Genomic DNA, 13,401 nt, shown 5'->3' with positions numbered 1-13,401 from the left:
CAGAAACACCATTACTTGCTATTTGTGATGAGACAGCCTTAAAAAACTTCAGGGACATAAATGTTAAGGGATTCCAAGCAGCCTTAAAAAATGTCAGTGTGATGTATTCACTCTTTCTGTATGTGAAATGTTCACTATTGATGTGGTCACTGGCTATACTCGTCTGGTGTGCAAAGCCCTTACCCCAATGGCTCAGAGTAGTCAGTTCTCTCAGGATTGAGCTGGGATTCCAGCTGTAGTAAGGAAGGCTGCCTCCCGTGCTGGTGTCTGTGCTGGCAATGCTGCCCACAAGTAATACACTATCTCATGGTTTGTTTTCCAGGCTGGTTTATGTCAAGAAGCCAGACAAAGACCAACAATAAATGAGAAGAGACGGAGACAAAAGATGGTTGGTAGAAACAGGCAGGTGCTCTTTATTTCATGTGGCACAGCATTAGGCAGACAACCCAAGAAACAGTTTCTAACAAAAACCAAAGCTATCACTTCCAGGAACCATCCCCCAAACAAGGGTCTACTACCAACAGTGGCAGTGAGATGTCCTTGCCTGTCCACTCCCATCTCCTCATAGTTTATATGCGCTTAGGCGGTATCTTAGTGGCAAGTGTCCTTTCCAAGGAGACTAACTTCCTACAATGCAATATCTTTAGACAGCGTACATACTGTGCAGGATCACCAGAGTACAATCTCCTCAAGCCATGCTAAAATATAATGCTAACTCTGGAGAGAAGGCTGTGCGATCACCTTGTGTCTCTCTGAGGTAAAACAATGCTGTTCCTTAGCTGACAACATGAGGGGCACCTGAAGGAGGATCAATATGGCTTCAGAGTTTATTTTTAAACTCCTGATGCAGTAGTGAGGACCCGGTGCGCCATCGGCCAGCACAGGGTGAGGATCTCCTCCACTCCTGACAGCCTCTGGGCACCAGCAGCACCAGAGAGCTGAGCCTACTGTCACTCAGGGGGATGAGAACAGAGATGGACTTGGACTAGGAGGAGGAGGAGGAGGAGGAGGAGGAGGAGAGGGCCATTAAAGATCACAACAGATGGTCAGCTTTTCGGGTCCTTAGGTGAGAGGTAACAATGTGGGGAGGGGTTACATCATTAGCACTCCATATTTAAAGGCATGAAGAATGGCTGGTGGAAGGAAGATGCTTTGGAGACTAAGGGCAAAGCTTTAAAAGCCTTAGGATATTACTTTTAATTATTATCTACAGGTTATTCTCTCTATATATACTATTTTTCTTTCTAAATTATGAAAATAAACATTTATTAACAAGTCACCGGGTCAAATCCTGCTCTCCACTGAAGGCAAATCCATTAACTTCAATGGGAGGGAGCCCCGTGTAAACAATGAAGGGCAAATTTGGCCCTTTATGTCCTGAAAAGTCTGCTTGTACCCACGGCCTTTCAATCCTGCAAGGAAATACAGATTGAAGGGTGAACTAATCATTACAAATTTCTCTTAAACTACCAGGGGAGTGTCAGTGAGATGCAGCAAAGGAGTGGGAAAAAAAAAAAAAAAAAAAAAAAGGAACCAGTAAGTAATACGGCCTTAAAGAGAATTTTATCCATGTTTCAGAGGCAAAGTACAAAAAGAGGGTGAGTCTGGATCAAGCGCTACTGGCCTTTACTTTCTAAGCAACAACAAAATTCTTCATTTAGCTTTGGTGAAATGTTACACAACCAGAGAAAACAGAAGGAACCAAACAGTCCTTTTCCTTTGCAAACGTCATATGCCCAAAGGTGAACACTGTCATCCCTTTGGATTCTCCACTAACTCCCACTGTCTGCACTGTGCAGTGTCAGCCACTGAAGATGAAACACATCTATTGTGCACATGAGTGAAACCTGTGGTGTCTTACAAACATAACATTTTGATGTTTTGAATACTAAAGACCACTAGGTGCTTTTAGACACAGAACAATACGATTTCAGATGCATTTACCACTTTTATTTCACTATGCAGAAACATACATTCACCATGTGTTGTGATGCAGCTGACAGTGTAATGGACGCTATCCCTTCCGTGGGTATTAGAGCTGGACACTAGCGAGTTTTCAGTGGACGTTCTGTACAGGTTAAGGCTTGACTCAGAACTAGATAGCAAATGCTGGCCAGATTCTCAAACAGATTTTTTTTTTTTTTCCTCTGAGAACAAAAGGGAAATCAATAGAAAACCATCATGGTTATTTCAGATTAATAATTTTCTAAAGCTGCAAACTAAGTAAAATACAGATTTTTTTTTTTTCTCCAAAATAACTACATATAATTTACAAGATTAGGATCTGTGAAGGGTGACTGGAAGCTGACTCTGAACAATGCTGACAAAAATCATTAGAGTTAATATACTAAAATCATTACTACCTCATAAGGTGTTCAGTCAGGTATACAAAGCACGCTTTGTAAGCATTTATATGTTTTGATAAGAGTAAAGATTCATCATTGTTTATCGGGCAGTAATAAAACCAGATGAAACAAATATAAGATTCAAGTTGTTTACTGAATAAACTGTGTTATTGGCACATCTAATGTGTGGTAAAACATTATACACAGTACCTATACAGCTTCTAGCATTTTCGGGGTAATCTTCATTTACAATCTGTAAACAAAAGACTTGCCACCTAACAAATTTTAATTTGTTTAGACTTTCAGAAACTGTGAAAGGCATGAACTGTTTATGTGTTACATGAGATCACTGTTTATATTGTTTATGAACGTGCAGGTAAAGCTGAAAACTTAGACATTTTAAGAAAATTAAAAATGCTGCTTTTCTGTAATTTTATTGTTGCTTCATGCAATATTGTTTAACTGCTGCTGATTCAGATTGCTTTCTATGGGAAGGTATCTCTGTCAGTTTCTTTATTAAGGTCAAGATCAATTCTTCTGTACTGAAATTTTCCATAGACAGATACAAGTCAGTCAGGTTGGAACTGAGACTCCGTATAGGTTCTCGTATTCCTACTGGTATGCATGTCTGGATTCATATGTATTCTAGGTTATTCCTGCAGAAAAGAGAACTGAATTAATTATTCAAAGGAACGACTCTCTTGCAGAAGAGATTTTGTCAATTTGTTCATATAAGAAAAGCTGTTTCAAAATGGCATATCCCACTATAAGCAACTTGGACCAAATCCAAAGTCCACTGACGCAAATTGAAAGAATTGGTGACATCAATAGACTTTTAAGCAAGCCACATTGAGCTGTCTCTGAAACAATTAGCAGAATACCACAAGAATCACAGCTACTCACTCCTTAGTGACTGGTTCCATCTTCCAAATAAATAACTGACACTGAAATTCAGTTTTCTTTAGGGTCTGTATATCCAAAAGCAGGAGAGCCAAAGAGCTTCAAAAGGTGCTGTGCATTAATACTCTGTTACTTACACCAAGTGCTAGGGAATACATATTGTTTTAAGAATAAAATGCTGCTATCGATTCAACAAATCTGACAAGCAGCTTCTTCTTCCCCTTCTGCATACAGCATTCAAAGCAATTTGTGCAATGGTGCTGGCATTAAGAGCTTCTGCATAGCAGGTTAGTATGCATGACATGTTTCTGCACACAGATAAATATAGGAATATTGAGACGTCTGTTTAGCCAGCCACTATTGGAGAGCATGCCTTTACTGAGAAAAAGCTAGACGCAAGGAAAGCTGCATTATCATCTCATCCTGATAAACAATGCTGCTTTAAAACATTAAATGTTCTTTCAAGTACAAGAAAGCCAAGACACCCAAATATCAACAAACTAATTCACTGCGTTTAAAAGCAAGTTGGACCATATCTTTGCAAGTTGGGAACTGAAGCATAACTTTTAACATATCTGCACAACACATTTAAAAAGCAGATGTGGGTTTTTCCCTTGGCATTTTTAAACAAAAATGCACACCTTTAAGAACAAGTTGTTTTTGTTCTTAAATGACACAAAAGCAGACAACGTTTTTTATGACTTCAGAAGGAGAAAATTAGGCTATAACAAAGCATGGACAATGAGGACTTTTTAGAGAGCCAACGAAAGCAAATGAGTAGTTTCTCTTTCTCCAGCTGGCACTGTTTAATGAAAGCAGATGTCTAGAGCTGAATGTGGTTTACTTTCAAGTATCAGAACTGATAACCAGGAAATTGAAAATGCCAGTGAGAGAAAGTGAAGAGTTAAAGGTGAAATATGGTAGGAAAACAACATCTGCAACATGCCAGCCCAGTAAATGCCTAGGAAAATCATCTGGTCCTCTTACCTGTGGTCAATCCTCCCCATCTTCTGGTGTGATTTCTGTCTCTTTATGTACCACTACTTTGGTCACTGACATGTCAGGGTGCTGCTCTTTGGCTTCTTTAATTGCCTGAGCCAGCGCCTATCCCAAGGAAACCACAGAAGGGCAAAAACAAAAAGGAGGTGGAACATGCATGATCAGTAGCAAGGTGGAGAGATTTATGACATATTACACAATTTACAAATGAGGAAAATGATTAAAATATGAAATATACCATCACTGATTTAACTATTATTCCAGCTTAATTTAAGACATGCCAGTATGAATAATATCTGTCAAAGCAATGTTTAGATATGTTCTCTTTGGCAGTCTTCAGGGAAGCCTTTTTAACCGTTTGTAGATTTTACCTGATCATGATCAATATCTGCATCTCCTGTGATGACTATTCGTTTTTCAATTCTTGTCTCTGAGATGCCACCTTTCACAGTCTAGATGGGAGGGACAAAAATGCATATCAATAACTTACTTTAGAGTGCTGTTACTCATCCCCAGATGATCAGTGCAGGAACTGGACCAAAACAGCTCAAACAGCTTGTGCAGAGGGGACAACCCTGTACTGCAAGTGAGCAGCTCTGGAGTTGGCCTGAATGCTCTGAATTGGGCTAATGACCTCCAGATGTTCTTCCAACACAGGTAATTTTATAATTCTAGTTAATCTGCACATGCATCAAGAGAGATGTTTATATATCAAAAATGGCTAACTTGTCTCAAGAAAAACAGAATGGAAATACAGACAGCCCCATATTCAGACCTATTCAAGTCCAACTGCTTGTTTCAGAATGGCATATGGGGTGGCATGGCCTTTGTATGGCTCATCTACTAATGGGAGAGCTCCACTGCAGAAAGATGAAATCCTGTTCTCAGTGAATATTGGTAGGAGAGCTGTCACAGCACTAAGAGAGTTTCTACTCAGGGAGGAACTCTTATTTAAATGCAACCTTAGAACCTGGAAGACACAGCATGGTTTGTCTGTGCAGATGAGCTTTCAGCCTGGCTGTGGGCAAGTTCCTCAGGGTACCATCCAGAACACAGCCAAGGTGTTGGAGCTGACTGAATGTCCTGTTATGGCTATAGGATATAGATTCACTATTTGCTTTCAACACTGTGCATTGCTAATATCTCAGGGCTGAAATGCATAGTCATGTGAATGGAGCCTCATGTTCAGACAAGTTATTCCTTCCAGGCTACCATATGATTCCAATATTCTTTCCAGTTCCAGGTAGCACTTACAGCTAAATCAAGTGTTTCCGTACAGCAAGATTTTGTGCTTGCATAGACATACCCTAACGGTTTACAATTCATGTCAAATCATTGGACGATGTGTTAATCATAGCCAAAGACAGGTGGACAAAGACAATTATATATGGTAAATGTACAACATTTTGTCAAAAGAGTATAAAAATGTGTTCCCTTTTTATAATAAATCATAGAACCAAAGCTAACATAGCATACACCCTGGTGAGAAAGGAGCTCCCTGTTTTCTGATGACTCACTTTGGTGATGTGTGTAGTAGTTGTAGTGCTGGTGGTTTCAGATGTGATCGTTTGTGCACTCATCAATACACCTGGTTCAGAGTCAGCACCGCAATCCACCTAGAAACCAGAAGAGAAAACCAGTCACAGAAAAAATGCTCCTGAGCACAGGGAAGCAAAAACTGGACTATTAAACTTCCCCATTTCTACAGTTCTTCATAAGGTGAGTATCTTATGGTAGGGGAAAACTGCTGTTAGGGCAACCACATGTCAGTATTTGTGCATCTGAAAGCTGTCCTTTCCCTCTGGAAGCACAGATGAGAATATGGCGCTTTTAAATCTGCAGTTTCATCAGTTCTTGAAAGGCCGTACATCAGGATGTGAGAGTGGCCCTCAAGTAAGTTATTCTTATGTACATTCCCCTCATACTAATATTTTATAGTAGTTCACACTAAAGCATACACTTAAAGATGGATGAAAAAACGGGTTCCTTAAAGGCACATGAAATTAGACCATGTCTTTTGCAGAATTTCTTACCTGAGAAGATTCATATGTAATGGTTTTTGTTTCTGTATGGACTACTGGCACTTCCTTTGTTGAAATTTCAAGGGTTTCCCCACCAGTGGGAACACTGCTGAAACTTATAGTCTCAGTCTTCACGACTGGCGACTGCATGAACAAAAAAGAAGGAATTGGAACATTTAGGAAAGCTTATGGATTTATCAGAACATTTTTTTTTTGCTTGGGGCAAAGGAAAAACTAAAAAGTGTTCTGCATTAAACAAAAAAAAAAAAAAAAAAAGGGGAAATTATCTTCATTACAGTGGTACATTCATGTATATAATGCTGGTGACAATTTAGCACTTCCCTGGATTTTACAAAAACAAAGACCAAAATGCTCAAAATTCTACAAGAGGAAATGGTCACAACTTGAAAAACAGGAGGTTCCATGAGAATATCAGGAAACACTTTTTCACTCTGAGAGTGACTGAACAGTGGCACAGGTTGCCCAAGGATATTGTGGAATGTCCTTCCTTGAAGATACTCAGAAGAAGCTCTCTGGATATGGTCCTGGGCAGCAACTCCCTCTGGATGTCCCTGCCTGATCATGGGATTGGAGCAGATGACCTCCACAGGGTCCTTCCAGCCTCAACTGTTCTGAGAATGTGTGATTCTACATCTTCTTAGAATGACAAGAATGAATTCTGTGCAGGCTTAGTCTTTTTATCTCTGGGGAAAAACCCCTGCACAAAACAGGTCTTGAAATTCTATTAATGGGGCTAAGATAAGGAACCTGCCTGTTTAAGACATAGTACACTTATTTATAATTGCACCAAGAATGGACAAAACAGTCTATTTTCTGTCTTTGAGGATATGTGAACTTTGCCAACCTCAATAGGCTTCCCCAAACTTAACGCCAGCTGATCTTGTTATCTCTTGCATAAAATGCCATGAAATTTGATATTTCTCTGCAGCATAAAAAGCAGTTTCAAGTAAAGCATGCATGACATTTTGCTAACTATGGAAACCAGCAGCAAGCCTTGCAGATGGCATGCAAGGAGGAAATAAGAGGAGAAAAAAACTGCGTTCTGTAAAAGTGCAATCATACAAGCGGGGAACACTTAACTTTCAATGACAGGAATTAACTTAGCCTACTATCGCCTACATTCACAAGACAGCACAGACACGACCAATTTAACATCAAGTTACCTCAAAATGAGGTTTTCTTTCCAAAGACTCTGAAAGTTGGACTGTTGTTCTGTGCTCCTCTGCCTGCTCACATGAAGCAGGGGTAGCGACTCCTTCCTGTTTGGTTAGGGCTTTCCCAGCCTCCTCCCTTTTTTCCTCCTTCGCCCCCTCAGTCCCAGCAGAGCCCTCCTTCCCTTTCACGCCGGCAGCCACCGCTGACGCTGCCTCAGCCTGGGCATCCAGCGTAAGTCCGGCCACTTTAGCAGGATCCCCGCCTGCATGCACCTCCATCCCATGTCTCTCCTTGACAACTACAGTCTCCTGTACAACCTTCTGCACTGTATCCTGATCCGGCTGAGCTGCTTGCTTCATGTCACTGGAAGTTATCTCCTGAGACGTCGTCGTCTCTATTCTCTGCAGGGAAGGAGGAAAAAAACCCTCAGCATCAGAAGCAGACAACACTATTTGCAGTAGTGCCCAAGCTTAATGTACTGTGAACATAAATTAAAAAAAAAATGGGCATTGTATTTTGCCAAGTTATTTCTCCCATGTTGCATGGATTTTTGTTCTCAGGATATTATCAGTATAGCAGAAATGGAAAACAAAGCAAGAAGCAAAATTTTTGAAAGTGAAGAGAAATTTCAATGTCGGTGTTCTTCTCACTGGTATTTTCGTGTGAGTTTTAAAAAGGCAAAATACAGCACCCTGCAAAATAACCAAAATAAAATGAAATTGAAGAAAAGCTGGTTGAGCTGGTTGTTGCCTTTTTTTATTTTTTTTTTTTTCCTTTTTGGTGAAGTTTCTCTTGTGGTCTGTTGAATCAAAAGAAAACACACATGAATGCATGCATTAGTTATACAGTTCCATATTGTGCAAAAAACCACGAAATGATAGAAAACCAAAAGTAATTGGTGCATGGTTATGACATCGATGGAGGGAATCAAGCAGACACCTGAGCCCAAGTATGGGAAGTAGAAGTAACCCCTCCTATGAACTCAGTTGGTTTTCTGGCGGACTCTATTAAAGTGAAGATATCTGAACCGTCCAAGGTTTTTTCACTGGTGGACTGTTTAGTCTAAACAGACAAAGAAATGTAGAGTCATACACAGAAAAAAGGCAGACCCATATGCACAGACATATTAATTGCCAAAACCAGAGGTGGAGACGGAGGAAAAGGAAAGAAGGTTGCAGGGGCACGGAGAGGTTGTAAACAGGAAAAGAATGGGAAAATAAATCAGAGCAAATTCATAATGGCTGTAGTAAGCAATAGTTACAAAGCATAGTTGTTAGCATTGGCATTTTGCTGGTTCAAGCAAACAATTTTTTTTCCTTTTATTAACAAGCCACAGCAGCAATACTGAATTTCAGTACGTAAACCAGAAAGGTTGAAAGCCTTATATAATGTCTGCTTCAGACTGTGAGACGGATTCAAAGTATGAGAGAAAAAAAATAAGCTGGGTTGGCTGCTGTCAACATAAAGCCAGGCAGCAAGAGAACTGAAAGCTAGGGTGGTGTGAAGGGATTGCCTAAAAGAAGTCATGCTTTTATCTTTAAATCGTGGCGTGAAGTCAAAGCCACTTGTTACCACTACTTTTGATGCAGACGACTCAGTAACATAGTGAGCAGTAGCAATGGTAAATGGCTGTTCTCTGGAGTATCTCCACTCAGACAGGCTCTTATCTGTACGGGCAAAAGCCCCTGCTTTTACAGCTTCTCCGCCAGGGTGCTTTTCTGTTTTGCCAAGCTGTAAGCCTTCCAGTGTACCAAGTAATTGAAAATCCTGGTCCATCCTTAGTGTCTTTTTCAAACTCTCCTCTTCAGGACTCTGCAACTGAGATTCTGCTTCCTTTATAGGTGTCAGAGAGTCAGACAGCTTTCTTCTCACGCTCTGCACATCAGATCCCCGCCTGGCTTTCTCATCAGTGAGGATTTCATACTTGGCCACTATTGGAACGATCTTCACAGACTCTTGAACTTCCCTTTCCAGTTTTTGCAAAGTTTCTCCTGAAGGCTGTACTGCTTTCTCGCCCTCTTTAGCTTTACTTGTCATGGTTACAATTTTCCCAGATACGGTATCATACGACTTCCCTAGGGTGAACATTTTCTGCTTATTCTCCTCATTGGATTGTATTTCACTTTCCAAGTCCTCAAAGCTCTGCATTAGAATGGTACTGGATTTTAATATCTCAGGTGGAAAGGCAGTTCTACTGCTCACAGTCACTACTTTGTTTGCCAGATTTTTTTCCGATTCACCATCAACTACCTCAGAGGGTATTTTGTCTATAATAACCCAATCCTCAGTGCCCTATATTTGAGATATAAAAGCTAAATTAGAATATCTGTGGGTTTATCTGTACTTCAGGAGCACTAAATTATGAAGACTTTTAAGAAATCACGTTGCTTCTTCTGAAAGCATATAGTAACTTCTATCATTGTACCTCTCAGAGCAGTTACCAAGCAAATAAACAGAAGCACCTTAGGCAAAATATGATTTCTTTGCATATTGTCTTTCTTCAGAGGTCCATATAACATGGACCCAAAAATATTACTTTTTTGAAGCAAAAAAACTTATTACTTGTTTGAAGCAAAATAGTAGGTCAGCACATAATAATAATGGTGACTGGAATCAACCTGGGCTTAAAAATCACATATTGCAGTGCTTCACAAAGCTACAGTCAAAAACAAATTACAAAAATAGGGCAAATAAGCCCATTCAACTGTACCCTAGTTGTTACAAACATGCTGTTAATGACATTTTAGAATAGTACTCTTCTGTATGTAGCCTGCACTGAATTTCCTTGTTTTCATTAGAAAACAACGCCCTTCCGGATTGTTTAAATGGAGAAGCACAACACTGCAAACTGTAGAAACTAAGCATACTACTAAAAATTCTGAATGAAACTTAACTGCAGCATCTTTTTTCCTCCTCATGCAAATGTGCTATGTGATTTGCTTTGACTATGCAATCAGCATCCCGTTATTTGACTTTAAGACCATAACTTCTCTATTTAACTAAGCAAATGATGTAGTTTAAAATCAAATGAATTAAAAATAACCTCTAGGGATGATGGGATACTTTTCTGGATAATGATTTGATGAGAGGTAACCAAAGTGCCAGCAGATTCTCCTTCCTGCAGCTTCTTCTCTATCACACTTGGCTAATAGAAAAACCAATAAAAATATAAAGTTCACCATCACTCAGCATAATCTAAATTCAGTTGACAATATAAAGGAAACACATTCTCGTGACAGAAGTGCCTCATTCACCGTAACGTTCTCAGTGAGGTTTATGCTGGAAATGCATGCAAACTGCAAACAACATCCAAACAGCACCGTGCAAGTAGATTTCTAAGTAGCAGAGAAATCGGTCTCCATTAGGAAACCATAAACTCTGGAGAGGACCCATTCCTTAGAATTTGGTCTCCAGATTATATCTCTGCCTGGAACTTATTAAATAATAACAATTTAAAAATATGAAAAGGGAGGGCTTGGAAAGGAAAAAAGAAAATAAAATCATTGCCATCTTTTCTGACTGCATTTCAATGAAGTATTGTTTGTTTTTACCTGCATTTCAAGGAATGTAGTACCTCCCTTCTGCAAAAATATGAGTTTTTCTGATTTTTCTGTTTCTTCTTTGGTCTAATGTCAGGGGAATAAATGATTTTAGTAAATAGAGGGTATAAAGTCCACTATACTTCACAGTAGCTCACATTTCTCTACAAATTATTAATCTCATGGAAAACTAGGAAACAGAGCTAAAGAGAATCATTTTGTAGCACAGAGGTTTCTAATGAGAAGTGAAATCAGTGTCTCTCTATGGTGAATGCAAAGGAGACATGAGTATACAAATGGTATGCACAAGTGTAGCACAAAACCCACTAAACTGAGAAAGACCCAGGTGTGGATGCACTGTGATTCACTTAACTGGGGGTGATGCCAGCTCACACAGCTTCCACCAAGAGCCCAGAACAGGCCCCTCCACCTCCACTCTGGGCAAGGCTCTCTCCTGAGTTTGCAGCCCTCTCTGCTGAAGCAGGCCGAAGCTGTGGCCAGCCATGATTTCAGCTCTGCCTTTTTCCCTGCTGGTATCAGAAGTCTTAGGAGCACTTTTCCTACAGAGGGAGCTAACTGGTGTTCTATTATCCTGTCGTGTGACACCGAAATCTCCTCACTTTTATCCCAGCAGAGCTTTCCCAGTGCTATGAGAATAGTAAGAGTATCTCTCTATCTTGGAAAACTGGGAACATGTTAAATGTAAGTAAGACTCAATTTCCCAAGGCTTTTGTGCCCACCTTCTGGGCTGGCCACTGTTGTCATTTGACCACAGAAACTAAGCCCCTGCAGAGCAAAATGGGTTTCTTGACAAATCCTTTCTAGTGACTTCAGTAAATACTACACACAATAAATATGCCAATGGAAATTCTATGACTGGCATGATAAAAGGGTACATATTCTCAAGAGGAAAGATAGAAATTTAAAGAGAAATATGTCACTAGAAAGGGATAAATGGTTCAGCTCCCTGGCTGCGAGGAGATGCACAACTCCTTTACTCCTAAAGTCTTGATTTCATCCAATTCAGGTCAGATTAAACATTGTCAAGGACTTTGTCAATATGAGGACTCTCATGTTCTACAGCTATCTGGCTACGATCATGGAAGATATTTAAAACTATATTTTTCATTACTAAGGAAAACCAAATTATTTGCCCACGTGTTCTAAGAAATCAAGTGCGACCAGTGGCTTAAAGTCACACTGACCAAACACTCAGGTACTATGTGCTCAAAGATCACATTTTGAAAATACATATTTTCTCTTCTGTTCTTGTTTTATTATAAGAAGGAGCTACAGTAACAGCACTGAACATATTTTTAAAGTGGATAATGTGTAGCTTCTTTGACTAGCAGAAGGCACTACACCATCTTGACTGCCTCTGCATTTCTTAGTAGACATAAAGGTACTGATTTTGACCTATGGATGGCTTCAGCTTTTTCCTGAAAAAATCCCCTCTCATCAGGACAAATGAACTGAAACCATCTCACTTACTGGGACCAAAGGAATGGCCAGGTGTTATCTACAGCAGAAGTTGCCTCAGAGTTAGGCTCTGATAGCTCAAGTCTGCTCTCAATTTTCAAAGAAAATCTTCATTTGGATGAGGTTCTGTGAAACAGATGTGTTACTTAGATGCATGTATAATTCTTGCTCTTTTCCTTTCCAAATGAATGGTTAAATTCAGATGTATTTTCTCACGGTGAAGCCTACATAGCTGTGTAACACTTTGATAATGCTTGTGTGTTTTAATTAAAACTGTTTATTACATTCCTAAAGTAATAAAGATGTAGTAGTACATTACAACATAAAGATATTAAACAAACAGGGTGGTGTTAAGTTTGCTTCCTTTGCAATCCTCTGATTCAGGCTCAGCTAGCCACCCTTTCCAACAATTCCTTATATATTTATTATGATAAATGCATCCTAATCATTGTACTTACAATTTTACTTTTTAGAAGGATAAATCTTTATTTTCAACTACAATCAAACCAACCTGTTTGTAGGGTCTGTTACAATTCCTGAACAAGGCAGTAGGAGCAACACTAAAACTCTTCTGTCCTCCCCTCAAAAAGGAAGCTTTGAGCACTGAGCCTGCATTTTTACGTATTTTAATCCAACCTGACTGCCACAGTAATGCACATCTGGTGCCAGCATCAGCCACTGGCTATAATGTGGGAGAGGAGGATGTGAGACCCTTTTCCTTGGCAATATCCCTATCCCTATGAGGAGAAGTTGCATGCCTCCAGGGATACCCTTCCCCAGAGTTATGGGTCTGCAACACCAACCTCTGAGGTGAGAAAGCAGAACACTCTTTCAATTTACACTTTCCAGACAATTTTTACTGAGTTCCCTATACCATTACATCCCCCAGTGCTGTGGGCACAGAAACAAATCTTATGACCATTTATTGGTTTTTAACGCTAA

General features: G+C 39.8%; 1 protein-coding gene across 16 annotated transcripts in view; it reads right to left on the bottom strand.

The window, feature by feature from the left end:
• Positions 1 to 386: 386 nt before the first annotated feature.
• The window catches only part of EPB41L3 (erythrocyte membrane protein band 4.1 like 3), a 136,285-nt gene continuing 123,270 nt past the window's right edge, over positions 387 to 13,401 (bottom strand). For 8 of the 16 annotated variants that reach the window (XM_072924525.1, XM_072924526.1, XM_072924522.1 and 5 more), the window contains 10 exons: positions 10,993 to 11,067; positions 10,485 to 10,586; positions 9,014 to 9,733; positions 8,381 to 8,503; positions 7,450 to 7,842; positions 6,278 to 6,409; positions 5,762 to 5,860; positions 4,616 to 4,696; positions 4,233 to 4,349; positions 387 to 3,001 (listed from right to left, as the gene is read on the bottom strand). In XM_072924525.1, the coding sequence (XP_072780626.1) occupies positions 4,239 to 4,349; positions 4,616 to 4,696; positions 5,762 to 5,860; positions 6,278 to 6,409; positions 7,450 to 7,842; positions 8,381 to 8,503; positions 9,014 to 9,733; positions 10,485 to 10,586; positions 10,993 to 11,067 (1,836 nt within the window). In that variant the 3' untranslated portion in view covers positions 387 to 3,001; positions 4,233 to 4,238. The remainder of the gene's footprint in view (positions 3,002 to 4,232; positions 4,350 to 4,615; positions 4,697 to 5,761; positions 5,861 to 6,277; positions 6,410 to 7,449; positions 7,843 to 8,380; positions 8,504 to 9,013; positions 9,734 to 10,484; positions 10,587 to 10,992; positions 11,068 to 13,401) is intronic. The other 8 variants (XM_041714698.2, XM_030266018.4, XM_030266029.4 and 5 more) reach the window with 3 other exon arrangements.

The sequence above is a fragment of the Taeniopygia guttata genome, chromosome 2, assembly GCF_048771995.1.
Source record: "Taeniopygia guttata chromosome 2, bTaeGut7.mat, whole genome shotgun sequence".
NCBI classification, from domain to species: Eukaryota; Metazoa; Chordata; class Aves; order Passeriformes; family Estrildidae; genus Taeniopygia; species Taeniopygia guttata.
Note: the sequence above shows the minus strand (reverse complement) of the source record. Positions and strands in the feature narration are given on the sequence as shown.